The 27,980-nt window shown below is 39.8% G+C and overlaps 1 protein-coding gene across 8 annotated transcripts in view; it reads right to left on the bottom strand.

Moving 5' to 3' along the window:
- CREB5 (cAMP responsive element binding protein 5) overlaps window positions 1-27,980 on the bottom strand; it is a 416,043-nt gene that overhangs the window by 310,135 nt on the left and 77,928 nt on the right. For 4 of the 8 annotated variants that reach the window (XM_009452831.5, XM_063815284.1, XM_054687448.2 and 1 more), the window contains exons 2-4: window positions 27,048-27,119; window positions 20,293-20,386; window positions 7,563-7,684 (exon numbers count right to left, since the gene is read on the bottom strand). In XM_009452831.5, the coding sequence (XP_009451106.2) occupies window positions 7,563-7,684; window positions 20,293-20,386; window positions 27,048-27,101 (270 nt within the window). In that variant the 5' untranslated portion in view covers window positions 27,102-27,119. Of the gene's footprint in view, window positions 1-7,562; window positions 7,685-20,292; window positions 20,387-24,032; window positions 24,275-27,047; window positions 27,120-27,980 lie in introns of those variants that run through there. The other 4 variants (XM_063815283.1, XM_063815282.1, XM_063815288.1 and 1 more) reach the window with 2 other exon arrangements.

The raw sequence follows: 27,980 nt of genomic DNA, 5'->3' as shown, positions 1-27,980 counted from the left end.
TCAGAGAAAGGCCAAGACGGTCCACATAAACCACTGGCTCCCTTTTTGTCTCTCTTGACAGTTTATTTCTCTGCATTTCCAGTGGAGAAAACTATTACTAGTATAACCACTTATAATTATTCCCAGTTAACTGAAGAGGCCCAAATCAAATTATCATTAATAGTATATTTAATGGACATTAATTCATGTCCATATGTGGACAGGAATATGCTTTATGAATATGTAAGTCCTTTGATTGTTACCATCCCCAGTCACAACTGAACAGGAAATGCTGGTGCAAGAAAACACTATTTTACTCTGCAATATTTCCAACACAAATAGTCTTTCCCAAAATTAACGTCCAGCTTCCCTAGCAATCATCATGATGGAAATAAAATAGGGTCCAAGCATTCTCCAGTCCCTCCTACTCTGTAGCTTCAAGGGAGACATTAGTACCTCCGATAACACCCGCCACAGGCATGACATGAATGCGCAACCTTTCTAATTCAGACTCCAGCCTCTGAAAACCTTGGGCCGGTTCTCAAGAAGACATCAGACAGAGACTTCTATCTTGCCAGAACAAATGTCCTGTCATAGCAAATATAAATAAAACCTGTGATGGGCCAGGCGCGGTGGCTCACGCCTGTAATCCCAGCACTTTGGGAGGCCGAGGCGGGCGGATCACGAGGTCCGAGATTGAGACCATCCTGACTAACACGGTGAAATCCCGTCTCTACTAAAAATACAAAAAATTAGCCAGCCGTGGTGGCCGGCGCCTGTAGTCCCAGCTACTCTGGAGGCTGAGGCAGGAGAATGGCGTGAACCCGGGAGGCGGAGCTTGCAGTGAGCCGAGATGGCGCCACTGCACTCCAGCCTGGGCCACAGAGTAAGACTCTGTCTCCAAAAAATAAAAAATAAATAAAACAAATAAAACCTGTGATAAATAATTTAAATAATTAATACTGAACTCAGAGAACAATGAAAGCTGCCACAGGCTAGGAGACATTCGTCTGAAATTACTGTCACAACCACCTCCCCCCTTCACTTTGCCTGTTAACACTGGTTGAAGACAGAGCCACCAGCTGCCAAATAATCAAGCACTCAAAATCAAGTCCCCAGTCGCAAGAGATAAAATACTTTTTTTCTTTACTGTGAAAATTAGCTTGTAAGGATTCATCAATTAAGATCCAAATAATCCGAATATGCAAACTCGCCAAGGGAGATGATGAACAAATATCTGTCACCATCTTAGCCAGTATTCCTCTAAGCTGTCAGCTTCCTGAGCTGCTCTCATCATCTACATCGAACACTTAATATTAAGTGTCCACTCTTTGCAAGACAATAGACTATGTATATTGCTGCTTTCGGGATACCCTGTCTTTTCACCAAAAAACCCAAAAACAAACCAAAAATGAACTCCTATGAGTTGAAAAGAACTCCACTCCATTTTAAAGTTGAAGCAGAACCTGAGATCACATTCATTCACATATGTGGAAGTAAATACCAACTCTTAATAATCCCTGCTAAGATTGTACTCATTATTCCTAAATCCTAGTGACCTAAAACACATGAAATAGCTTCCAGTTTATCCACTGGTTTAGTCATTCCCCTGAGTGGGATGCAAAGATCAAGTCAAATTCCCTTCCAGCGTCAAATTCCACCTAAGATGAGGGCATAATTTTAACCTGCAAGGAGAAAGTTGAACGTGATTTACATTTGTAGTGCACTGAAATGGGAGGACAAAAAGAATCCTTATAATATAAGCCTTAGGGTTTTCAGTCATTGGGGTGGTGGAAGAAAGAGGTTGTCATCTCCAATATCACTGTCAATGAGTGTTTCCTTTCAGTCATGCTGATAAAAAAAAAAAATGAAAAGATCAAAAGCAGCCTCATCTACTAGCATTAAGCAAACACGGGGACATTTTCAAAACCTGGATAAAACCAAGTTTAGGTTTCAGAATATTCTTTTTCTCCATACTTCTGGGGGGAGGGAAGGATTGTTTTACACAAATATCAGAGAAGCAACACGTTAGCATAACCGGAAATGTGCAGCTGTTGCAAGTTTGCTCAACTTGGCATCTTTTATTTTCCATCCAGCACCACTCATACCTTCCCCACAGAGCAGCGATGCTGGCTAGCAGCTGATGGGCACAAGATAGTGTAAGAAGGCAAAGTGCCTCTCCCTCCGCACCTTCTTGCCCCAAGTAATGGGTGGCATCGGGTAACGTGATTTCCAGGTACAGAATTTAATCAGATTAAACAGCCTGCTTTGCGGAGCTGAGGCTGACCCCACCATGCCCTGTTCTGTGACTCCTGTTGAGCTGGGATCCAAGATCTTAAGACTGTAGCTTGTCCCTTGTTCCATGTGTTAAACAGTCAATACTCTCTGGGGATGGACTTCACTTTTAATCATTTTGGTAGGAATTCTAGAGCATGGAAATGTCCTAATTTCCTATTGCTGCATCAGCATAATGAGTCCGATTTAGGTCCTATGGGAGAATAACAACACTTAGCACTTACACACCACACTTTTCATCTTCAGGGTCTTTAACCACGTTAGGCTGTAATGTTATGTTTCTCTTAGCAAGACAAAGGAGTTCATTTCTAGTCCCTTCAATTACCCGTCCTTCCTTACACACACACACAAACACACACACACACAGTTATTATATGATAAATCTATTTCCCATCTCCTAGATGTGTATTATGCAATTTCTTTTTTTAAGTCATTAAACATAAAAGGAAAATTCACACACCTCTTTTTTTCTTTTTCTGTTTTTAAAAATATTTTTGTTTTTCTTTCCTCTAACATGGAACACAAAATCAACATGCCGGTTGTCCATTCAACATGTCTGCTAGGGCTGGGCTTCCCTACTTGATTTCATTCTTCATACCTCATGGTCTCCTGCGTCGTCTCTGACCACGGAGGGGAGTGCAATCCTCTGTGTCAGAGAATTCTGGAAGATTCTGCCCAGCTCATGCTCAGACCTCTCTACTTCATCTCTATTCACTTCTGGCTCAGGTGACTCCACCCAATCTCAAGTACATAAACACTGTTTCTACATTAGTGACTCCCAAATCTGCATCTCCAGGCTGGTCTTCTCCCTTGAATTCCAGACCTATATATCCATCTGCTGGTCCAGCATCTCCACTAAGCAAATCTAAAAAGAAACCCCCAATTTTCCCCTTAAACCCACTCCTCCCACAGGCAATCCCATCCTTCCAGTTGCTCAAGCCAAATACCCGGGTTCATCCTTGGTTTTGCTGCTTCTATTACTTCCCAGTCTAAATTACATCAGCAAATCCTGTTGGCTCTCTCTTCAAAATGTATCCAGAATCTATCCACTGCCTCCATCTCCACCTTGAGCCAACCTGCTATCATCTCTAATCTAAATTCTTTCAATACCGTCTCAACTGGTCTCTCTCTCAGCCACTGCTCTTCGATAGTTTGCTTTCAACTCAGCAGCCAAAGTGATCTTCCTAAGATGTAAGTCAAATCCTCTCACTTTTCTGCTCAAAACTGTCCTGGCTGGGCACAGTGGCTCACGCCGGTAATTCCAGCACTTTGGGAGGCTGAGGCGGGCAGATCACTTGAGTCCAGGAGTTTGAGACCGGCCTGGGCAACATGGTGAAACCCCATCATTACAAAAAATATGAAAAATGAGCCGGTCATGGTGGTGGGTACCTGTAGTCCCAGCTACTTGGGAGGCTGAGGTGGGAGGATCAACTGAGCCCAAGAGGTCGAGGCTGCAATGAGCTGAGATTGCACCACTGCACTCCAGCCTGGGCAACAGAGTAAGAACCTGTCTCAAAAAAAACCCAAAAAATTGTCCTATAGTTTCCCATCTCACTCAGTTAAAGCCAAAGCCCCTTTACAAGGCCTCCCAGGATCTGCCCTCCCAGACCCAGATCTCTAGCCTTATTACACCCCCCTTGGGTCTCTTTGTAATTCCTCCAACACACAGAGCACCCTCCAGCCTCAGGCCTTTGCACTTATGTGCTTTCAGCTTGAAACATTCTTCTCCCCAGTACGTACCTGGTTCAGACCTCCTCCCACTTTGGGTCTCTGCTTGCACATCTACTAACCATCAATGCCTGCCTGACCACCCGCAGCATGCCCTGTGCCCCTTCCCTGCTACACCTTTCTCCATCACACTTATCACCATCTGACATGTTATAGATTTTTTTTTCACGTATTTATTGTTTCTCTTGCCCCCTAGAGGTAAACTACATGAAGGCAGGTCTTTTTGTTTGTTTTTTATCATCTTTATTCAGTGGTATATTCAACAATGCCTTGGACAGTGCCTGCCATGTGGTGGGCACTTGAAAATGTTTCTTGAATGAAAAATGATGAACAAAATTTCTTATATATTTCAGGATATGAACTAGTCTGAGTTCTAAGCCATTGGCAAGTTGACATTTATGATACCTGATAGTGAATTACAACATGCTTTTCTAAGGGGAAACAATTCTCTTATTAAAGATTTATGAGGTTATAAGCTTCTATTAATATGGAAATTGAGGCTATTGTGGAACGTGTTGTCTGCTATATATAGTATTAATACAGATAATGAGGGCTGGGCTTTCACCAGTGGACATAACCTGCTTACAGCCTGCGCTGATTCTATATACACATTGGGATGCTTCTGGAAAAGGATGCTGGGATTAGAGACAGAGTCTGTACAACAGACTTTTCCCCAATGGACAGCCACATGGGTCAAGTAAGGATCAATTCTCTATTTGCTCTTTAACAGAATTTTCTAGACCAACTGCAGCTAGAAGTTTTAAAGGTGGTGTGCAGAAACAGTCCAATCTTTCCAATATTTTTTGTGTAAGACACATAGAAAGTTCAAGCAAGAACTTTCTTTAGCCAAATTCTCCAGATAAATTAATCCATCTTCCACTTTACTAAAACCTAATGAGGGAACCAATGCAAGTCTAAAGACTCAAAGGAAAAGAAATCGGAAGACAACTAGAGATGTAGAATTAAAAAGAAATAATTGTCTGAATGTAGACCAAAAGGAAAAAGAAAAGAATACTAAAAAATGATAAGATAGGCACTGAATAAGAACGTGTGTTTCTGCTTTTTAAGCAGGGAAAGAAGAGCTGGGGTGGCAGGATGCCAAGGATGTTGACAGCTGGAAAAACCTGGTCAAAGGGGTAGGTAAAAGAATATTGTCAGGTGGGGGAGCATTATTCCTACTCCTCATTTCCCTGCCCTGTGACTTCCAAAGAAATGCCAGAGCCAAAGCCACCAACACAGCCGTCTTTGCTGCCAGAGGAGTCATTGTGGTTTGGCCCTCAAGAGAATGCCCTCTCGTGTAACCATGGCCACCTGAGGCTGGATTTGGCCCCTCTGGTTTGAATGAGGCAAAAGAAGAAGAAGCCTCAACAGCCTGAATATTGTCCAGCTTCCCATGCGTGCAAGTGAGGCTGAGGCATGAGACGGCGGTGTCCTGAGACGCTGGCCCTAGACCATGGGGAGGCTGGCCGTTCCCCACCCACACACCTATCATGAAAGCATCACACGGCTATGAGCAACACTTAAAAGAGAGAAAATAACATGTTTCTACAGCTGCAATAGTTCCTTTTCTTACTTTGGTTGCTTAATTATTTTCATTTTTAAAATTTAATTATCTATACTCTTTTTCAACCCACAAGAAATTTAAAGCAACTCACGAAACATGTATAGCATGACAATGTTTTTTAAATTAAAAATCAGAACCAGAGAAAATATAAACTAGAACTGAAAGTCTGGTCTAGGGAGAAAGCAAAATATGCTCGTCACAATGTTCGAAAAGGTTTTCAAAGTTTAGCAGTAAACTTGGCTTTGTGTTAACCTAGCAGTCAAAGCGAAAAGAGAAACAGAACCAGTTACATGATTCTCATGTCCATGAGGAGAAAAATATTTCAGTTCCTCAGGGGAAGCAAACCATTTCCTGGAATTCAGATCTGCAAGAATTTCCTCACACAGGGCTTCATATAAGAAATCATGAATAATGCAATGGAGAATATCTAAAACCACACCCCGACCATGGGCTTCACGAAACTGTTCTTGGAAAAATGTCTTTAGTAAAATCAAGGGCACACACTTGAGGTAAAACCATTCTATCAGAAATGAAGACAATATGGATGAAATACACATCTTTCTTATAGTTCAATTTAAGAAGCCAGCTTTGACTATCTTGAGGAATGAATGAACTTAATTCCTTAGTCTTCTACATACACATGTCTATCAAAAAAAAAAAATTTATTACTCAACCAAAGGAAGTTGACTAGATGATGAGAATTTCTTCCTCTCTTGCATGCTATTTTTATGGTTTTAAAAATATACACATATATACATTTCTATTGCAACAAAATATAGAATGCATGTCTTTTATTTTTATTAAGTTAATTTTTTAAAGTGCTCAGAACCTTATTATTTGGCTGGCAAATAATAGTTGCTATGTAAGTGCTTGTTTAAAAAAGAAAAAAGGCACTTCATATCCTTTGAGGGGGAGTGGAGGAGAGAGTCAAGCATGCATGATAAATTAATTATAAATAAATAAAACGAGTTGACTGAGATTTTGTACCCCTCTTGTAAGCATCACTTATTTTCATGGTTTTTCCTGAAGCCATACAGGCTAAATACAAGCCCTTGACTATTATGACATGAGAATGTGACAGGAAAAATCTGGTGGAGGGGGGATTATTATAATTTCACATAGACAAGGACTAAAAGGCTTTGAAACACTTAGAGAAATATCAGAACCTTTTAAAATTTCTTTTCCGGATGGAACAGCTGGACTTCAGAATTCATTACTACCTAACTGGTCTTTCCTTTCAATCACCTTTCACATTTTGAATTTCTGTTCACAGACTGTATCTAATTTGTTTCTTAATACAATGTGGGCATTCAATAATGCTGTATAATAACAATGAACAAAATACCAAAAAGCATCCTCATCACATTGACTTGTGACCACCATCTCCTTTCATTATTCTTGTAAAGTGATTTTAAATTTCAGCCCATTCCCATAAACACCGAATATATTCTTAAGGGTTTCACAAAGTGATTTTCCTACATTTTTAAGAACAAATGATTCACAGTTGTACTCAACCTATTTGTCTCAGCAACAACAGATGTTCAATACTAGAACAAGGTAATATGACCAGGAAATAATTATGAATTTGGTGCAGAATGACTGGAAAGATTATCGAAAACAGATAGTTACAACATGGGCCAAAGTCTGATGAAATCCCCTCTTCTACCATGAAGATTACTCGCCTGTTCTCTCACCCATTGGCTCTATTCTTCTGCACTCACTGCTCACGTAAGGTTTGCTATTAAATACTTAGCAAAGTAAAACAACTGATTGAGAATAGAAAAAATCTGTAAGTTTGACTAAATTTTTGATTTATCTAGCTTTGAATTCTGCCATAATCAAGGAGTAATCTTTTAAAAAAAATTAGACAAATACTCACAAATGGCTAAAATACTTCAAGGCCACATCAACACAATCTGCAGTGCAGTGCCATCTAGTTTCCTCGTGGAAGTTTCTAGCAGGGCACCTCTCAAGGCGGCCATCCAAGCAAACCTACCCGCTTGTTGCTCTCCTCCTCCTGAGCCTTCCTGAACTCGTGCTCCAGGGAGCAGTCCAGCTCGCTGAAGAGGCCCACCTCCTCGCAGTTCTTCAGGAATCTCGTTGGGGTCGGAGTTTGATCTGAAAACAGAGTCGGAGAGCTCATAAATGGGTCTTTTTTCTCAAAAGCCAGTAGCAAGCATGAGCTAGATTCACTAATCCCCTCCCCTTGCCTTAATTAAATGTCCACTAGCCATCCAGTCTCTTGGCCCTTTAAATAACATAACGATATGCAAGAAAATAAAACCGTAAATTCCGAAGCAGGAATACAGTAGACAGAAGGCTGTAGTCTGCGAGGGCTTTTGCTGAACTCCCTCCAGACAACTTCAGGAGATCTCACTCTCCACTTGTCTGAAGTCTGTACCATTTGAATACACATTGAAACATGTGGAATGACCCTTTTTCTTTCTATATTTATTTTGAACTTTAAAAAGGAAATGATTTTGCTAAAATAAGGCCAAAAAAAATCTGACCCAATGTTAAGCCTGACTTCAGGGGGCTGGAAAGAAAAAGGATTTTGCAAATTCTTATAGTAAACAAAAAGAAACAAACAAGCATGTTAATTCATTTTTCTTAATGGAGAAAGAAAACTTAACAATTCTGTCTCTCTTTCTGAAAATCATAGAAGGATGATAAAAAGTTCCAAGTCAAACACATTCAGCTTTCATCCTTTAAAAATGTCATTATTAATTTTATTTTCCTTTGCTATAGCCAAAAAAAGAATGTTCCGCAAATGCTCTTTAAAAGGAAAAGAATTTCTTTCATATTTTTTACTTTCTACAGAGCTTTCTACTTATAAAACTGATGGAGCTGAAGCCACTATTTGTAGCTTAATATATATGCAGCATTTGCAGTTTATAAAGTATTTTCATACAATTCTTGAGAATCTAGATCTCACAAGATTCTATTAAATAGAAGGTAAGTAGAGTAGAATTGCACTTCCATCGTCATTGAGTGCAATCATCTTCCTTGGTGAAGGTGTACTTGAGTTGAGACAAATAAAATTGTGTAAATGGTCTTTTCTCAGAAACAGGAGATATTAGAAGCAGAAAGGACCACGGAAGAAAGCCTAGCCATGCTAAATTTTTGCAGATCAGAAAAACAGAGGCCCAGAGTAATTAACAGTCTTGCTTAAGGTCTCCCAGATAATTGGTAGAGACACCAGGATTATAACCAAGGCCTCAATGCTATTTCCACTGTGTACATGTATTATTCCCACCTAACCCTGTAGTAGACTGGATTAGATTAATTATGGCATTTTCCCAGCTTGATCTAGACTGTCTCAAAATCTCTGCATAGTTCTCTAAGCCATTAACCAGTCAACTGAAGAGGTGCCCTCAAGTTGAAACAAATTTGCCATTCCTGCATTCTCTTTATAAATTCCTATATTATAAGAAACTAGAATTATATTTACTTTTCTAAATCATACAGAGAATAGTTAAGCCCAGTAAATCAGTAAATTGTCTGATTCAAAGAATATCTTAATACCCATGAAGCAGAAAATGGTGTAATATCCCCCATCGAATCAGCCCTTTAGAGGCAATGTCTCTTGATTCCCTCTGGGCAAGCAACTTTCAGCACCCAAATGGCTGACTTGGATTCCATGCAGCAAAATCCCCATCTGCATTTTTTCCCATTCTTGACCTAATCTCCAAGATACTGAGCTCCTTGCATTTCACAGAGAACATACCACAGCTGTTCATAAATTCGGCATTACAGATAAGGGATGTGTGAAAGAGTGGGTTCTGTTGAATATTGTTTTATTAGCAACTAATTTATTTATTAAGAGGCACACATATACACCTAGGTCCCTAATATATACATATAACGATTGTGTGTTTATAGAAGACAAAATTAATATTTATGCAGGATTTTGCAATTAACATTTTCACTCATATTGTCTAGAATCTAGATCTCGCATGATTCTATGAGGTAACAAGAGTCGATACTATTTTATAGATGAAGAAACGAGCTTCCTTGCACAAGGTTACACAATTTGTAACCATCTTATCACTACTAAGTCCTCTCTTACCTTCAGACACTATCCCTTTTTGATCTAAATTCAATGCTTTGCCCTCCCTGATCCAAAGGGCTCTGTTGTGTGTGTAGAAAACAATTTCAACAACCCAGAAATCTAGATTTGAGAATACTGTAATATGGGGGAATTTACCTACATCCTCTGGACTTCATATTCCTCATCTTTCAAAAAAATTTCTAAAGTTGTATGATCCTATAAATCCTAAAATCACCACCATAATGGGTTAGCTTTAAAAAGTCACTGTTCATAGCCCGAAGAAATATGTGACTAAAGGACAGTCAAATGGGAACATAAGTAACAGCTGGAAGTTTGATACTAACAGGTCAGAGGCAAGGGCTGGCTATATAGATAAAGGAGTTTTCTGAATAGAAAGCGTATGGACAAGATCTGAGAGTGAAAATAAAAGGGTGTATGTGCGTGTGTGCGTGCGTGTGTGCATGTGTGTGTGTGCGCGCGTGTGCGTGTGTGTGCACGTGCATGAGCACATATTCTGCTAAGTGCTTTGCATACAGCATCTCATTAGTTTTTACACCAACCATATTATGTAAAAATTATTTTTCCTGGTTTACATATGAAGAAACTGAGACCTGCCCCAGGCCTGATAATGTGACTGATGGGGTAATTCCTAATTCATAAGGCCAAGTTTGTAGCACTCTGCTGGATCGATCCACAAGTAGTCTCAGCAAGGCAAGTATCCTGTACCAACCAATTTACAGAGGTAGTGATTCCATGAAAAGACACTCCTTTTTTTCAGCAAACCAACTCACCAAGGGAACCAGATACTGAAATATGACAAACGTTGCAAAGGAGGTTTTTTTAAACTCCTTTTGGTGCCAATCTTTCTTGTCAAAGAAATCCCCAAGGATATGCGAGACAGTGAGAGGAGTGGGTAACAGTTCCTACTCGCACTTGCCCTGGTGCTTAGGTCTCCTGGGAACCTGGTGGGCTATTTGCAAACTCTCTGGAGAGGGTAACACACGGGTGTTTATGCAGCGCCACTTCAGATTTACAAAAGCAGTAACAACAAAAAAAACTTTCAACTCTCGAACTCAAAAGTTCCTTGTTTTTAGTTTGGTTTGAGATGGGGTTATTCCCTTCTCTCATTCAGAGGGTCCTCACTGTAGTTGAAGCACTAAAAGAACAGTGAGTGGAAGGCCTGAAACAATCGTCTTGGCTTTAAGTTCTTATTGAAACCAGCTCCTGTAAACCCCCCAAGGGCCTCCTATCAATACTCAATGAGCACACCTTAGATATTATGCACCAATGGAGCATCCGCCATTATTATTCAGGATCTAGAAATCACTGGGGCTGGAGCTGACTGGTGCCTGCTCTTGGCTCTAAATAAGGTGTGATTTACAAGAATTTTAATTTATGGCCATGGAGATTGCACACCATCTTCAGGTCTAATTTCAGCAGAAATAGTTATTTGACAAGGCATTCGTGTGTTGATAGATTTAGCTGTCCCCTTTTTTTAACATCTGCACATTTTCTGGCTTACTTGGAACTGGTACCGTGTGAGATCAAAGATAACTAGAGACCTTGTATTAATTCTCATAAATGTTAAAACAAAAGTTAAGCCCCATTTTCTGGTTCTTGTTGTAACTGGAAAGAATAGCTCACTCACAAAAAGAAAATGAATTTAAAATTTGGGACAGTGTGCCTTATCTATTCCAAATGTGGGTATCGACTTTGCTTTTCTCTAACTATATCCTACAGCAAAGAAAATCACATTTGGTAACAGCCCTGGGACCTTTTTCTGGTCCTTCTGCTCTGGGGGTGGGAGGGAAGCAGTTGTCTTTGCAGTCTGTGGCTCCCCTGGCCCCGGAGCTTTCATTTCTCCATGGCTGAAGAGGCTGGTGATGCTGGACTGTGTCAATCCCATGCCTATGCCATCCTCCTGCAACCTCCTTTGTTCATGTGTGTAGGTGTGTGCTGGTATCTGGGAACAATCTTTTTTAAGAGCAGACAGAAAACATCGCTCAACGTGCTTGGGGCTTGGGCTCTCACATGCCAGCCTGAATTCAATTTCATGGACCATCTCATGACCTCATCTCAGAGTTCAGGAGTCTGAGAGAGGCTGCTAGGATGACTGTTCTCTTTACCTCTCTATGAATCATGGCCCTCAATTTCTAAATCTCAAGCAAAGAAGCATAAAGGGATAAAAGGAAGATTAAAAACTGGCAAACTCAATTCCCACTGATGATGGGTAGTCTAATATTTCTGTTATCTTATGTGATTTTCTCAGGTATTTTAATTGCAAAACTGTTCCTTTAAGATAGGAGAGAGTCAGTAGGATTGTAATGCAGTTCTATTGGTGAGGGATATGAATGATTCCAAAATATTTCAAAAGAACCGAAAGTTGTTAGGATTATCAATTACCAATCAAATTATATGACACAATTTCCAAATCATGGAATCACTGCCTCTGTAAATTGGTAGGTACAGGATACTTGCCTTGCTGAGACTACTTGTGGATCGATCCAGCAGATTGCTACAAACTTGGCCTTATGAATTAGGAATTACCCAATCAGTCACATTATCAACTGGGCAGACAAGCATACGGCTCAATGCGTATGCGACTCTTAGCGCTTCCTATCAGTTCATAGTCTGCCGAGCATCAACAGCTTCAGCCCAGCAAGTGCAATTATTCCAAAGTAAAACTAAATGACAAGAAAAATGCTAAATTCTGAAATCTGATTCTTCTTTTAAAAAGCATTTAGTCTGCCCTACATTTAATAATAGATTGCTACCTTACTCCCTTTCAGAGCTGCATTTGTATTATGTGTTTTTCTGTTTCATTTTCCTCAATGGTTAAAAAAGTCAAAGTGACAAATCACCAATTTAAAAAAGAAAAGAAGGGAAAATGCAGGGGTCCCATCACATACCAGAAAATAATATTAACTTCCTAAGCAAAATTTTCTTTCCTATTGGTCTGATATTCACAACTATGGTATTACTAAAGGACTGTGAAAATAATGTTACATCATATGGCATGAAACTGATAGTGGCTAGAAATACTATAAAAAGCCTCATTAGTTACAATAAAGGTTAGTTTGAATTAGCGGCCAGTCTAATTACAGGATATTCTTTAAAGGCAATGCATTTTTATTATTTGCATGACTCAGATTCAACCAAACAAAAAGGTGGCCTAATAGGATTCCTCAAGAGGGCTATTCAAATCAGTGGAGAAAAATATTGGAATTAGTATATCTATTTTTTTAGTAAGAGTTAGAGTTATCTAAAAAGGTATTTTTCTTAGGTACTTTTCATATTTTTTTTTGGTTACATTTATCTCATAAATATTTCAGCAAATGCTTTCTTTAAAATATTCCAACTTAGTCCCTATCTAAATTTTAATAGAGCCCTAATTTAAGAAAATTTACATTAAATGAATTTTAATACACATAATCATTTGTAAGATCGATAATCAATCACAACACACAGAATTGCATGGAATTTTAGACTTCTTTGCAACAAATGTGCCTTTTATTGAGTGTGAATATATAATAGGAGTCTCTCAGTAACACTGATGTTACTGTTTCCCTGCATCTGTCCTGAAAGGCAGTGCTACAATGGGACAAACCAAGGCAAACCTGGTTTTTAAGCAACAGACATGGAATGCTTAAAAACCATCCTGGCCAGGGTGATCCAGGTCAGTGGGGAGATGAAACACCCTCTTACACTCTTGACTCATATACTGGGATCCATTCATTGCCAAGATAGACAACTGTGGGACTAGATGCTCTTCCAAGTGCCTGTGAGTCCATTAGACAATGCTCTGACAAAGGTGTCTCTTACAACGCATGCTCAACTAGCTCCAAAAGACATAGTTTTAAAGTAACCAATTATATATTCCACACCTACTCACGATCAACCATGAGCTACCCCAAGTGTTCCAACTGCAATCAAGCCACAATTTCAATTTGCATTACTGAGGCTAAGCTAGTAAGAAGGGTTATTAACACCAAGAGATCAAGTCTCTGCTGGCCAAGTGAGCTAGGGGACCCAAGGTGATTTTATTATCAAAAATTGCCCTGAATAGCAGAAGCTAATGCTTAACTTTCCACTGAGTCCCTGATTGCCTGAGTTCTCCTATACTCTTAGTCAAAGGGGACTGGTTTCCAGACAGAACAAAGACAGCAAGCAAGCTTTTCATATAAAAAAGAATACTGCAGAGCAAGGCCTCCAAAGGATTCAGGGGAATTATTCAAAATTCCATTTTGCTTGACCAGCTAAGAATACGGACGAGAAACGGACAACTCCTATAAATGCCAGTAACACTTACATTCTATTTGTCACAATGGATGAGACAATCTGATTTTAAACCACAACTCTTTGTTCTTTTCAATGCTTATGTGTTAGAAGAATCTCCTAAAAACTTTTGATTATTTTCTCCATTGGATGACTATTAAAGAGATACCAATAATATAAGAAAAAGTAGTTCAGAGATTTATATCCAAACATACAACTGAGACCAAAATGTGTTCTTAGTATGTACAGCTCACACATCTAGGTGTATGGTAGGAAAATTACAGACATATATGGACTTTGAGCAAACTACTTATTCCTTTGATCTTATTTCCTCATATGAAAAAAAAAGTGGTAAGGATTAAATGACCTAATGTATGTAAAGCATAGGGCACAATGACTGGTATAAGGGAAGGCAATAAACGGTAGCTAGTATTATTACCATGCTGCCCTCTGGTGCAAGCCATCTCCCCCACCCTCTGCTCCATAAAGATCCAATTAATACACACGGTGGGAAGTTACTATATACCTTTACTATCAATGGAATTGCCAAGAAGAAGAGGTAAGTATGGGTCACGTGTGTGTGTGCGTGTGATTTATTTACTCAGTTTTTACAATACCCTAACTCGTTCTAAAAAAGAATTTGGAGTGAGATATGCCATCTTCCCTCCAGCTTCCCCCTTAAAATGCCCAGGGATTATTAAGTAGACTCTTCTAGCAAAGAACCATGAGCAATGGATCTCAGTTCTGTGATTGGATGATCATGATTAGCCTCTCGAGGACAAATGTTTTACTTCCCTGAATTACTTTCTTGCTTTCTCCATGGTGAGAATCAGGTTTAGAGCCTGGAACTAGAGATGGGCCCTGATTATAGACCTAATCCAGGGACACAGTTGGGTTCTGAAGGACTATATTGTCATTTATGTTAGATGCTTTCTATCAAATGGTGAGTGCTGAGAATCTGATGAATAAAGGAAGATGGGATAAAGAAGCCAGTCTTTCCTGCCTCTCTTCAGTGTCAGCTCAAGATATAGTCAGCTGTGCCACACTTGGTCTTGTGGTCTTACCCACATCCAGTCCCACCACATTCAGAGGTCAGGGAGAAAGGACACCTGAGCCTAAAGTACCCAGAGGCCTTTCCTGACCCCGCTTCCTGCTGGCCACTTGCTATCACAGTCATGTTTTATCTTCATCATAGCACTTGTCACTAACTGATACTTATTTACTTATCTGGGTTTTTTGTTGTTATTTATTATCTCCCTTCCTCTGCACCCCACTTGAGTAGTAAGTTTCATGAAAAAAGAGACCTCACCTGTCTTGTTCAATGCAGCAATTAACACTTATTGTAGGCACTCAATGAGTGTTTGTTGAATGAATGAATCACATGGCTGTAGAAGGGCAACTTCAGCCCCTTTTCCTACACCTTGACTGGTGCCTGCCCTAACTTCCATCCAAGCACAGACCAGTTGCCTATAGCATTAGCTGGGCCATGACGTCAGCAGGTAGGCTACCAAGGCATTTAAAAGACACACAGTTGGCCGGGTGCTGTGGCTCACGCCTGTAATCCCAGCACTTTGGGAGGCCAAGCAGGGCAGATCACCTGAGGTTGAGAGTTCGAGACCAGCCTGACATACAATACATCAAGAAACCCCATTTCTACTAAAAATGCAAAATTAGCCGAGTGTGGTGGTGCACGCCTGTAATCCCAGCTAGTCAGGAGGCTGAGGCAGGAAAATCACTTGAACCCGGGAAGCAGAGGTTGCAGTGAACTGAGATAGCGCCATTGCACTCCAGCCTGGGCAACGAGAGCGAAACTCCGTCTCAAAACAAAACAAAAAGACACACGGTTCCGTGTGTCTTTCTTATCTTTCTTAGGCTTCCCACATGAGATGTCAATTGGGTTTTACCTTGCGGGAAAGATCCACAACACTCTTGAACTTTATCTTCCCCTCTCCCTCCAGGCAACACAATCTATCATCTATTAGGTCACACACACACACGTGTGAGCACATGAGAGGACACATGTGCACACACAGCCCTACCTTGGAGGGCTGTCTCAACCTCTCTCCACAGTAAAGACTGAACTCGCTGGTATCAAGATTTACAGTGGAGATGGAGAAAAAGTCATGTGCTCCATTTGAATTTTTGTTTTAATAGGAATTCTCATTTGGAATATTACTTGTCTGTTCAGCTATAAATAAGGTTGCACTTTGATTCTGATTCTGGGTCTTTTTTTTTTTTTTCCTGCACAGAACCCAGGAACCCTATAAAGAACTCAGGGTGGGGACATTTAACAAGACAAGATTTGGAAATTCCTAGGTTCCTACCCGTACTACCATGGAAATAGACTCAAACACCACCCTCTTTACCGCTCTGCTGAAATTTGATCATGATTTTCAAACCAAACGTTGCATCACATAATAGCTTGTAATTTTGAAAGCTGCCTATGGATGTGCATTGTCCTCTACACATTCCCACTTCAAACTTGGCACTCAAAAACCTTCTATATCACAACTTCCCTTACTATGAAATTATCCTTTTTCACAATGAGAACAGCTGAAGAGAATGATTCACATCTATCATCACATTAGGACTCTAGAAATGCATCACGTGGACCAAATAAAGATGAGAGGACCCAGGCGAAGGGTTGTGCAAGTCTTTGCTCTCAAAATCCAACACTGTCATCTCCATTTGTGTCTCTACTCTGTCCCTTTGAATAAGGGGTTTATGTTTACTGTCTACCCAGAAGATAGGGCTTATTCTAATAAAACACGGGGACTGTCACTTTTAATACCCTACCTGGTGGCATGTCAAAAATCATTTACAATCACTTTTTGGGAGTGACTCTACCTGTCCTAAATGAAATGAACCTTATGACAAAGCTATGAAATTATTTCTGATCTTTCAACCTGTTGGAAACTTAGAGTGTATCTGTGACATCTTAACACCTTCCCCAACTACAATATTTACAACTAATTAAGGATAAAGTGATTTTCCAAAATGTTCCAAAATAAAGGTTAACCAGATATTCTGAAGTTTGTCATACAAATATCTATTATATTTTATCTTCTTAAAATATGATGAGCCTCAACTCATCTGAAATAAAATGTGTAATTGAATATTGCTTGAAAAAGTAGTCTACAAGGAACTTGAAGATTTTTACCCTAATATTTTGATTTATATTATTTTTATTATTGTTGTTACTATATTACAAGTCATATAAAATCATTCATCTTCATGATAGGCCACAAAATATGATAAGGTAAATAAAATTTTAATGAGCATGTTTGTTTGTTTTCCAGGACCAGAAGGCTTTAGTGTGAGTTCTAGCGATCTTTTAAGAAAAAAAAGTATTATAATATCACATAAACATGTAAAATAAAAGAACTAATTCTAAAACTCATAAGATACTAAAACTCATCATGGACAGTATGACAAAATACAATTACAAACTAATTTGGCCTACAAACATAGTTTTAAGAAAAGTATTCTCTGAAGCTTTTGATAAATTGAATTTAAATAGATCAAGCAACAGTCAAGTAAAATCTTGTCATATATGTAATCATAATCCAATATGCCACAATTAGCCTTATGGAAAATAAGGCTTGAGAAAAATAAACACTGAAGGATTTCCTGGAGAAAAAATTAAAAAAATAACAAAGTAAAAATACCCAACACAATAGCCTATTATAATTCAGGATGGACAATGTTGGTATATTACACAGAGTTCTCTAAGTGCAAAGAAATTGAACCAGACTGTATAGCTCTGCATTCCCTTCCAGTAAGAAAATTCTATGAACCTAAGAACATGCAAAGTAGGTAGCAAGTTTTAAAATTTAGCACTTCATTTCATTAGGAGTATTAAATGGCCTCACACCAACCTCAACATAAACCATGAGAAAGCAAAAGAAAATATGTCAATATACTACTCATACTGTTTTTCTCTTCATTTTCTCATTCCAAATTTGACATAATAAAAATTAGAGTTACTTTTCCCCAAATATTCCACCTGGCACTGCCAGTGATTGGCAGGAACAGCCTCAAATTAATAAGGATCCGGTAAGAACAATTGCAAAGCTGCAAGAGATTAACCCAAAAAACCTGCTTTAGGCACTATATAGAAGAATGCTTCATTTCAGTGCTCACACATCTTCAGCTGCTCTTTTTCAGACCTTCAGATGGGGCTCCTTAGAGGACCAGCCTGGCAGCCTGCCTGAAAGGCTGCTCTGTCTGGTACTTACACTATAGTAGTAATCTCCCTACATAATCATCATTCCCTAAACTCACCTCCCACTCCTTTACCACTAGGCAGCTTATTTGAGAGATCCAATTTGGGAAAAATAAAGGGAGAACTTTTGAATTTAAATATTGGGAATTGCAGAATCTACAGCCTTGCTACTTGTGTATCTATGCTCACTGATGAACCATTAAGTTATACTACATTGACTCTATAGAACATAACGGATACAAAACAAAAGAATAGGCCATCCTTCCTAATCCTTCTAGGCTGTTATAATTATGAATGTGAGTTTCTCCATCTCTGTTTGTAGACTTAAAGAGAGATCAAACAATTTTTAAAGAGCAAGCTCATAAAAAAACAACAACAACAAACAGAGGCTGAGAGGTGGCGAGTGGTGGGTGAAGAGAAGGGCAGATGCTGCCTTTGAACTCAGTGTCTTCCAAGCCAGAGCACATTGGCACTATCAACAAGTCACTGGATGTGTGGGTGGCTCCGACACCGGGAGTATTGGGAGAATTTGACCGTGTCTATAAAGTGGCAAAGTCTGATGATGCAGTAGCCATGTGCAGGTTAGTGGGTTAGGACTGCAGGATCAAGGGCCCTCATCTTTTCCCTGTGTTCTGAGCCTGGGACAGAAGCTCCATCACCTGTGCCCTTCCTCCTCTATCAATAACAATGGGTTACAATAACCTGTCTGACAAAACCCTTAGAGGATTATTGATAATAGTGATAGCCTGCACATGTTTCCCAGAACTTAAAATAAAATCAGTAAAAAAGAATTTAAAATATTGTAATAATAAAGCACTTTTAAAATTAAAGTAACATAGAAACACTAAATTACATGAGCCAGGCCTGGCAGGACAGTTTGTTTCTCTTCTAATACATTTAAAACATATCCATAGGTGTGCTAAGGAGAGAAGTGCTAAGGTGAAAAATGTCTAGCCTAAGAAGAATAACAGGAAACTATTTGATTATCCTGTTAGGGTTTATGCAACACTTTTCCTTACATTCTTTCACTGAATCTCCATCATAAGCCTGTGAAACAGGCTTGGCAGATACAATCATTCCCATTTTTTGGGAAAAGAAACTGAAGCCCAAAAAGGTTCAGTAAGTAGCTCAAGGTCATGGCCAGGTAAGGCAAAGCCCAGGATAGAGTTCAGGTTCCTCACTTCTGTCCCTGCACTTTTTCTAATTTGCCGTACTACCTCTCAAAATTAGAAGAAATCACAATTAGCTAATGGATTATTGGTATTATTTATTTCTGCTCACATTTGCTGAGCACTTGCTGTTTCCATACATTCTCTCATTTAATCTCCCACATATGAGGCAGATATTGTTTCCTAAGGACACCTTCACTGACCATCTCAATCCAGAAAGAGAGCTCATTCTACCAAAGTTGCATAGCACCTTTTCCTTAAAATGCTCATCTGATGTATGTCATAGATGATCCTTTATTTTAGCTAAGTTTTCACATGCATGCTATATTGTGATATCCTTGAGGACAGGAAGCATATAAATCTTTGCATTTCCCATGACTCACAGAACAGTGCAGCGTGCATAGATGCCCAATTCACATTTGCTGCTTGAGTGTGATTACAGGTATGTAATTTTTTTTTTTTTTTTGAGACGGAGTTTTGCTGTCACCCAGGCTGGAGTGCAGTGGCATGATCTCGGCTCACTGCAACCTCCCCCTCCCGGGTTCAAGCGATTCTCATGCCTCAGCCTCCGGTGTAGCTGGGATTGCAGGTGCATCCCACCATGCCCGGCTAATTTTTGTATTTTTTGTAGAGATGGGGTTTCACCATGTTGACCAGGTTGGTATCACTTGAACTCCCGACCTCAAGTGATCCGCCCACCTCAGCCTCCCAAACTGCTGGGATTACAGGTGTGAGCCATAGCGCCCAGCCAGGTATGTGATTTTTAAAACAACTTATATAGAGCCAAGTTGCATAGTAATACATATTTCATATCTAGAAAATGAGAAGTTGCCGCTCTTCAATCACTTGGGTGAATATTACCTGATTATATTTCTGCTATACCTTAGAAATGTGTATTTTCAAGGTGCACAATTTACCAGTGGGACTCGCCTACCAAAAGAAGAACAAGTATCTCGCATGGAACAGATCTGATCACCCAAAGCTTCTTTTCCTGATGGCTCCTTACCTGATAACATATTGTCTGTTTTTATTGAAGGAAACTTCAAAGTCATTTCATGTTTGTGCCTATGAATCATCAGATGGTCCTCTGTTGGGAAGCGCTGTCGGACGAATAAAAAAAAAAGGGAGGGGAGAAGAGGAGCCATTCAGTTTTAAAAAACATATTTACCATTATTGAGAAAAAGACTTATTTAGCATTGCAAACATGACAGGCAAAACAAAAAAAAAAAAACATTTCGAAAAAGTGTGAAAGCATGAGTAAGTGAAGTTGCAAAGCTTTTTTATGCAAGCAAATGTGCTGGGATGTTCCTTTAAATTACACCCAAATATATGCATTCTAATTTTCATTAAAGTTTACCAAAGGGGTTAACTACAATTGCAGAAAAATCTGGCTGAGTACTGATAATAAGCAGAAAATTTTTGCCTTCTATACCTTCCCTGGGAACTTTTTTTGAAAGCACTCTACTTCTTAGATAGTCCCTGGATATATCCAACTATGCTGATTAATCACTAAACTATATATTTCTTTAGGAGCTATGGGTTTGCACTTTAAACTTTGTATTTAAGGAATAAAACAGGAAGAAGTAAATGAACAATACTGAAGGTACTAAAATAACATATATATACAAAAAAATGAGCTGTGTCCTAATGCCTACCTAAGTAGGCAGCATTTTACAAAAAATAAGTGTTTAAATGAATGCTTATTTGTGGTCATGAAGAATAACTAATAATGGCAGCATGACAAGTTAAAATTTTTCCATTTCTTCTTATACATATGAGAAAACCATGTGCAAAACATGAAAGTGAATTTAGACCTCAGTAGCACTGGAATTTTGCAAAATCATTTGGAACTTTTCAAATGTAGTTAATGTTTTACACAATAGTGTAAAAATTAAGTCTAAGGTATGATAAGTATGCTGGACATTATCTATGGATTAACCAAAAATAGGAGATATACATGATGAAAGAAGAGAATCGTGATTCAAGTCAGACTTTGGGAAAGAATTACATGCCATGCCTAATTATTTGACATATGTATCTACAAATGTAACTGTGAAATCTGTACAGTATATTTCCATTTATGAAGACCTTGCCCACCTATTATCTTATATTTTTAAATTACACATATGATTTTAGAGTAACATAACAAATTACTTTTAGTATTCTATGTTCTGTACAATGTAATAAACCAATGCTTATTTTTAATTTTCAGGGAATGATATTATGGTTATCAAAAATGCTGCTCCCAAATGTTTTTGGCTGTCTGACTTCTGGTCACATGGTGGGACTGAATTTTCTGGCTCTCTTGTGGTTGCATGAAGCCATGTGACTAGTTCTGCCCATTGAGTAATGAATGAAAGTGACATGTCACCCAGGGGCCAGCATCTAATTCCTGTTGTAAGACACTCTAGCATTCCCCCTTCCCCTTTGTTTTAACATGGCGACCAGCAATATTGGAAATAGTGGCTACCCAATCATCCTAAATCTCTGAGGCATTATGAAAAGCATTTCTGAATTCTAAAGGATTATGAAGAACTTCCTGCCAATCTACAATAGAAATGTATCCTTGGGGAATAGAAATAAGCCTTTGTTGCTCTAAGCCATTGAAGCTTTGGGGTAATTTGTTATTATAGCAGATCCTAGCCTATCCTGCCTCAGACTGGTATGTTTGTAGTAACTGAACTTAACAGAATATCTGCTTTATCAATGTCAAATGAAAATACAACAGAGGATGATATATTCTGCTGAACATTTCCAAATCTTCAACAATTTAGAAATCTTTCAGAGCTTTCTAATTCCTCAGGATAGTCAATATAAGTTTTAATTACCTTTGTTTACTAGGGTAGAAATGTTTTCTGCAAATGGCATGGATTTGTGTTCATGAGAATGAAGGAATTCCCTGGGCTGAATTATACAAAATATTCTAAAAGTAGTTCTCTGAATAAATATCACTTATTTACTTGTCATTTGTATTATATAAATTGGAAAGCATTGACTTTTGCAAAACATGGTAATTATGCCAGATTTCTGAATACACTGAAGTTTGCTTTATATGACATGATTTTTTTGCTACTGGTTCATCCATTCTTTTGGTCTATAACACTGTGTAATGACTGCACCAAATACATAGCACTACCACGTGTGATTTAGAGACTGAGTTGCCTAGTCTTTCCGTCAAACAACTAATTATAATTTTTGTTTTATATGCGTATATAACACAAATATACTATTAAAATATTATATTTTATATATACACTATATTTTAAATATACTATATTTTATACATATATATTTGTATATACAAAAATACACAACATGGTAATAGCCTTCATTTCATATCTATAAGCCATTTTTTGACTTTATAAAATAATATCCTAAAGTAGGATATGAACCAGAATACTTCTTAAATAACAATTATTTCCATAATACCACATACTGACTATAATTACCTTCCAAGTGAGACAATAAAGGACATCGTGATTTTTTTTAATTCAGCAGGAACATAGCAGCAAATTGAAAATAACAAAAATATACAGTCTGCAATAGATACAGAGCTGAGAAAGGCCACTGGAATTCAGAACGTGGTTAATTTAGAAGGCAAAGAGAGAGTGAAATTAACATCGAGCTCTGTGAGATTACAAAGGGCAAGAGAAACTCTTCCTTCTGAGACAAAGATAATGTCGAAGAAACGGTAACATAAAAAATCTCCCACGTGGCCATGGTGGCTCACGCCTGTAATCCCAGCACTTTGGGAAGCCGAGGTGGATGGATCACCTGAGGTCAGGAGTTCGAGACCAGCCTGGCCAACATGGCAAAACCCCATTTCTACTAAAAATAAATAAATTAGCCAGGCGTGGTGGCAAGTGCCTGTAATCCTAGCCACTCAGGAGGCTGAGGCAGGAGAATCGCTTGAACCTGGGAAGCAGAGGTTGCAGTCGGCCAAGGTCGTGCCATTGCACTCCAGCCTGGGTGACAAGAGTGAAACACCATCTCAAAACAAAACAAAACGAAACAAAAAACAAAAAAACCTCCCACGTATTATAGGCCATTCCTAATACAGCTAAGTTTCTTTCCCATGAGGGAAAAGGAGAAAAAAATCATTTCTTCACCCCTAGCACAGTGCAAGCAGTGATAACTTATATTTACTCCCGTGTCCAATTCTCAGTCATCCTGTCTTCTCCATGCAGGTTCCCAGGCTGTAGGACATCCCTAAAGTAAACACCATGGCCACAACAATTGGCTTGACTGCGAGTTTCTAATACCCCAGGAGGCCTTTGTGACTGCTGGGTGACTGCTACATTTTCTTAATTCTAACACCTCTTCCATTGAAAAATGCACATATTTTTATAACAGCTTGTCAAGGAAAAAATACACTTCCACATTAAATGAAGACATCGAGTTTTAGAAGCATCTTTACATTTAAATCTGAAGTGGGGGAAGCTTGGAATTGTTCCTTAAAATCAAGAAACTTTGTCAATCCCAATTTCCACGTCTGTCCAACCATTTCCTCAGTCCATTCAGCCTTCTCAAGGAAATGACCTGCTCCTTCACCAAGAAGTTCAAGTTCCTTCAAAATGGACTCCCTTCAACCTTAATTAACCACCTCTACTTCAACATTTTCAAGTCACTTTCTTGAATCTCTTTCCAACCCTTCCTTTCTCAGAGGAATTGGCACCCCCACTCCTCCCCAAGTTTGTCTACACCCCTTATCTTCTGGGGATTAGCCGTGTAAACTAGCATGCTCACCCCTTCTGTCTCACTGGTTTCTTGTTCTTGGCAAACTCCAGCTCGGCTATCCTTTAATTTTAAAAAAGCTGTTTCCTTCTCAGGCTACCGTTATATCACTCCGCTTCCCGTCACTGCCTAGTGCTCTTGAAAGAGTTCTCTATGCTTGCCACCTCCGCTTCCTCACCACCCACTCACTCATTAATCCCTTGCAGTTTGGCCTCCGCCCCTGTTCCCCTCTCATAGGTTGCCGGCGAGCACCCAGCTGCCAAAGCCAACAGCCTCTGCCCAGGCCTCTAGCTGTCCCAGCTCTAGCAGTGCCTGACACCAGTGACCACACGTCTGTGGCATTCATTTCTTTCTACCCTGCCTGTTGCCAAAAAGAAGAAGGGTTTACAGCAATACATAAAATAGTTTGGGAGAATATAGATTAGAAGTAGATGCTCCCCAAAGAGAAGGGATCAAAAAGAAAGGAAGGCTAAAGCCAAAATGCAAATCAGAGGGTAGTCATTCTCAACCAGGGGCAGTTTGGGCCCACAGGGGACATTTGGCAATGTCTGGAAACATTTTTGGTCATCACAAGTGGGGAATGCTTCTGGGATCTAATGGGTAGAGGCCAGGGATGCTGCTAAACATCGTACAACACACAGGACAGCTTCCCAAGACACAGAATTATCCAGCCCCCAAATATTAACGGTGCCAAGCTTGGAAAATTCTGCCATATAGTCTAATGACTAATGTGCAGCTCTCTTCTCTCTGACTTACCTAAATATTAGATATCGCTTACAGCCCCTTCCTTGAAACACTCTCCTCTACTGTCCTACACAACCCTGGAGGTTGCTGGGAATCCTAACTCACCCTGAACACTCTATTGCCTTTGCTGGGTCTCTGGAGAGTCCCATTCCATTAAATGCCCCTTCCTTAGTGGAGACTGGCATTTACCTCCCCAAGTAAACTTAATCCCTGTATTATACTCTTCAAGGTGGCCTATGGCCTTCCTTCATGGAAAATTGCAACTGACTAATTAACTGATTTACTGATCATGTGATTATAGACTTGATTCCTAAACTAGAAGCTCTGTGAGGACACGGACACATATGTCTTGTGATTACTGTTTCCCCAGAGCAATCAGATTGCCTGACACATAGTAGGTTCCCAAAAAGTGTGTTGAGAGATTTGAGTTGAATCAAACGCAATGTGACATTTTCACCACCAAAGCAAAGCAAACTGCTCAAATTATCTGATTCCCTTTGGCTATCAAGACTTCTCTTTAAAGAAGCTGAATGGGAATCAGTTCTACCTTAGGAATTAAGTTCTAATTTAGTTACTCTAGTAACTTAGTAGAGTGACATTCTGCATCCACAATGAAGAGTCTTGGTCTAGCAGGATTTTTACCAGTTACTTATCACTCTGTTTTTTTCCTAGTGTTTTCTACTTCAAAATCATCTCCAAACCAGTTTGCTTCAAAATAATTTTTGCACTGCTCTTCTTATTTATAAGTTGGAAATAAACATTGACACAAAGCCCCTGGTGAAACTTCTAGAACCTGAGCAAAGGACTCTGGTTGTTCAGTTAGTGGTTGATAACACCAGCAACAATGTCTTTTATTTCTATGGCCTCTTCCTTCCAAAAGGCTCCCAGAATCCTCCACAAACTCCCTAGGGAAGTTAATAAGAAGGGTCCGGCCCGGCACGGTGGCTCACGCCTGTAATCCCAGCACTTTGGGAGGCCGAGGCAGGCAGATCATGAGGTTAGGAGATCGAGACCATACTGGCTAACAAGGTGAAACCCCGTCTCTACTAAAAATACACAAAAAATTAGCCGGGCGTGGTGGTGGGCACCTGTAGTCCCAGCTACTTGGGAGGCTGAGGCAGGAGAATGGCATGAACCCAGGAGGCGGAGCTTGCAGTGAGCAGAGATCGCACCACTGCACTCCAGCCTGGGCGACAGAGCGAGACTCCGTCTCAAAAAAAAAAAAAAAAAAAAAAAGAAGGGTCCTCAATGAATCCTTCTTATCAAGCTCTCATCTGACTGCTAAGCATTGCTCCATGCTCTACTGCCAACCCCACCACATAAACAGGCAGGAGAGTGAGGGAAAGACTGTAACTCGCCACACCTGAAAGACCCCTGTGCTCTGGGTTCCAAACTTGTCCTATATCCCACAGAATGAAGATCTAGGCATGAGAGCAACCACGTGTAGTTATTTTCCAATGACTAGAATGTGGAGACACCCAAAGGGTCAAGAGTAGAAAAAGTCACTGTCACGTTCCAAAGGTAAAGTGCAAAACTCTGATTTTAGGTGATGAATGTTTCTAATTTCTTTCAAAGAGATAGATTCCAATATAATAATGGTAGCAGCAGCAGCAATAGTAGTAACAATAGTGGACGATAATTGAGCTCGTATTGTGTGCAGACCCCATATTAAACACACTACCAGCAGTATCTCCTCGAATTCCCACACTAATTCCACTTGATGGAAGCCATCAGAGGCTAAAAGAGATTTAATCCAACACAGCAGGACAATTTCTCCTCTTAAAGTTCACATACGTAGGAAAACTGTAGACTCTAGAAGAGTTATAGGGAGTTTGGGGTTTTTTTACTCAAATTGGAAAACAAAACAAAATAAAATTTAACCTATGATGTTAAGCTATTTCATCAGTAATCTCGAAGCCCAGCCAGTATATTCAAGTGACTTTTGTAAAAGTAAGCACTCTCGTTCCCTCTTTCTGAAATGATGGCCCTGCATATTTGGTGGGCAGGATACACCTGGCTTGCTTCCAGGAGGAAGTTAAGGGCAGAAATGCCTAACATTGCTACCTTTCAGGGGATAAGAGGGAAGTATTTCAAACCATTCAAAACAGAATATAATGATGGCGATGAAAATGATGATGATCACAATACTGATGGGGAGGGGGACTTTGGTGGTGTCTTGGTAAAGAAGGAAAGCCCAGGGCAGGCATGATTGCCGGGTGAGAGTTGCTTCCCTTTCGGAAAGTAGGCCCTGCATGTCAGAGCAGGGAGGATCCGCACACTCACCTGGGAGCAGCCTGGGGCACTGCAGACAAACGGCCTCTCCTGCTCCAAATTCATCTTGGATTCCTCATAAATCTGAAGGATCAGAGGGAAAGGGAGGAAGGAAAAAGAAATCCATGAATATCTTCTGCTTCCACCTGAGCAACGTGAGAAAGGCAATCACTCAGAGCCCCCTTTCTATGCCAATACCAAAATTAGATGAGCAGAACATTAACGTGAGTGAGCACAGGCCCTGCTTGGCTGTAGTTCTTTGGGCTCACCTAGGCTGGGCTCCTACTGTCCTTTACTCGAGTGCATACTGACTGTACTTGGAAGAAAACTGCTATGGGGTGGTAGCAGCAGAAATCCTCCCTGTGGAAAACCACCTGGTGGGTGTTACTACCAGGAAAGACCACACCTATGCAAGAAGGTTCTCAGGCAAAGTGTACACCAACCCTTGTCCAGTCCTGCTGAAAGCTTTTGGGATTTGCTACTTAGGACAGCAAGAGGAGTGGCAATCACTGGGTAACTGCCAGTATGAAAATGCTACCCCTGAGCAACAGGTGAAATGAGACACCCACAACCACCCCAGCAAGCTTCAGCATTCCCAAGGGACTACAAAGTAGCTGTGGCACCAGCTTGGCAAGTGATTCTGGTGGCGAACCGTGGTCCTCAATTCCCTCTTATCTCAGGCATTTGATATGCCTCAACAAAAGTTATCCAAGTACGCAGGAGTAAGTAGAAATCCAAAAATGCCAAAGACGTAACGTTGGATATTTCATTATCCAAGGCTTTATAAGCTGACTTGAAATTAACAGCAGATTAAGGTTGCTGCCCCTTGATCCAAATACGTCATCTGGAATAAGGTAGCTTTCAGGAAAAAAACCTTATAATCAGACAGGCATGGTGGCTCATGCCTGTAATCCCAGCACTTTGGGATGCTGGGGCGGGAGGATC

Source organism: Pan troglodytes, chromosome 6, assembly GCF_028858775.2.
Source record: "Pan troglodytes isolate AG18354 chromosome 6, NHGRI_mPanTro3-v2.0_pri, whole genome shotgun sequence".
NCBI lineage: Eukaryota > Metazoa > Chordata > Mammalia > Primates > Hominidae > Pan > Pan troglodytes.
Note: the sequence above shows the minus strand (reverse complement) of the source record. Positions and strands in the feature narration are given on the sequence as shown.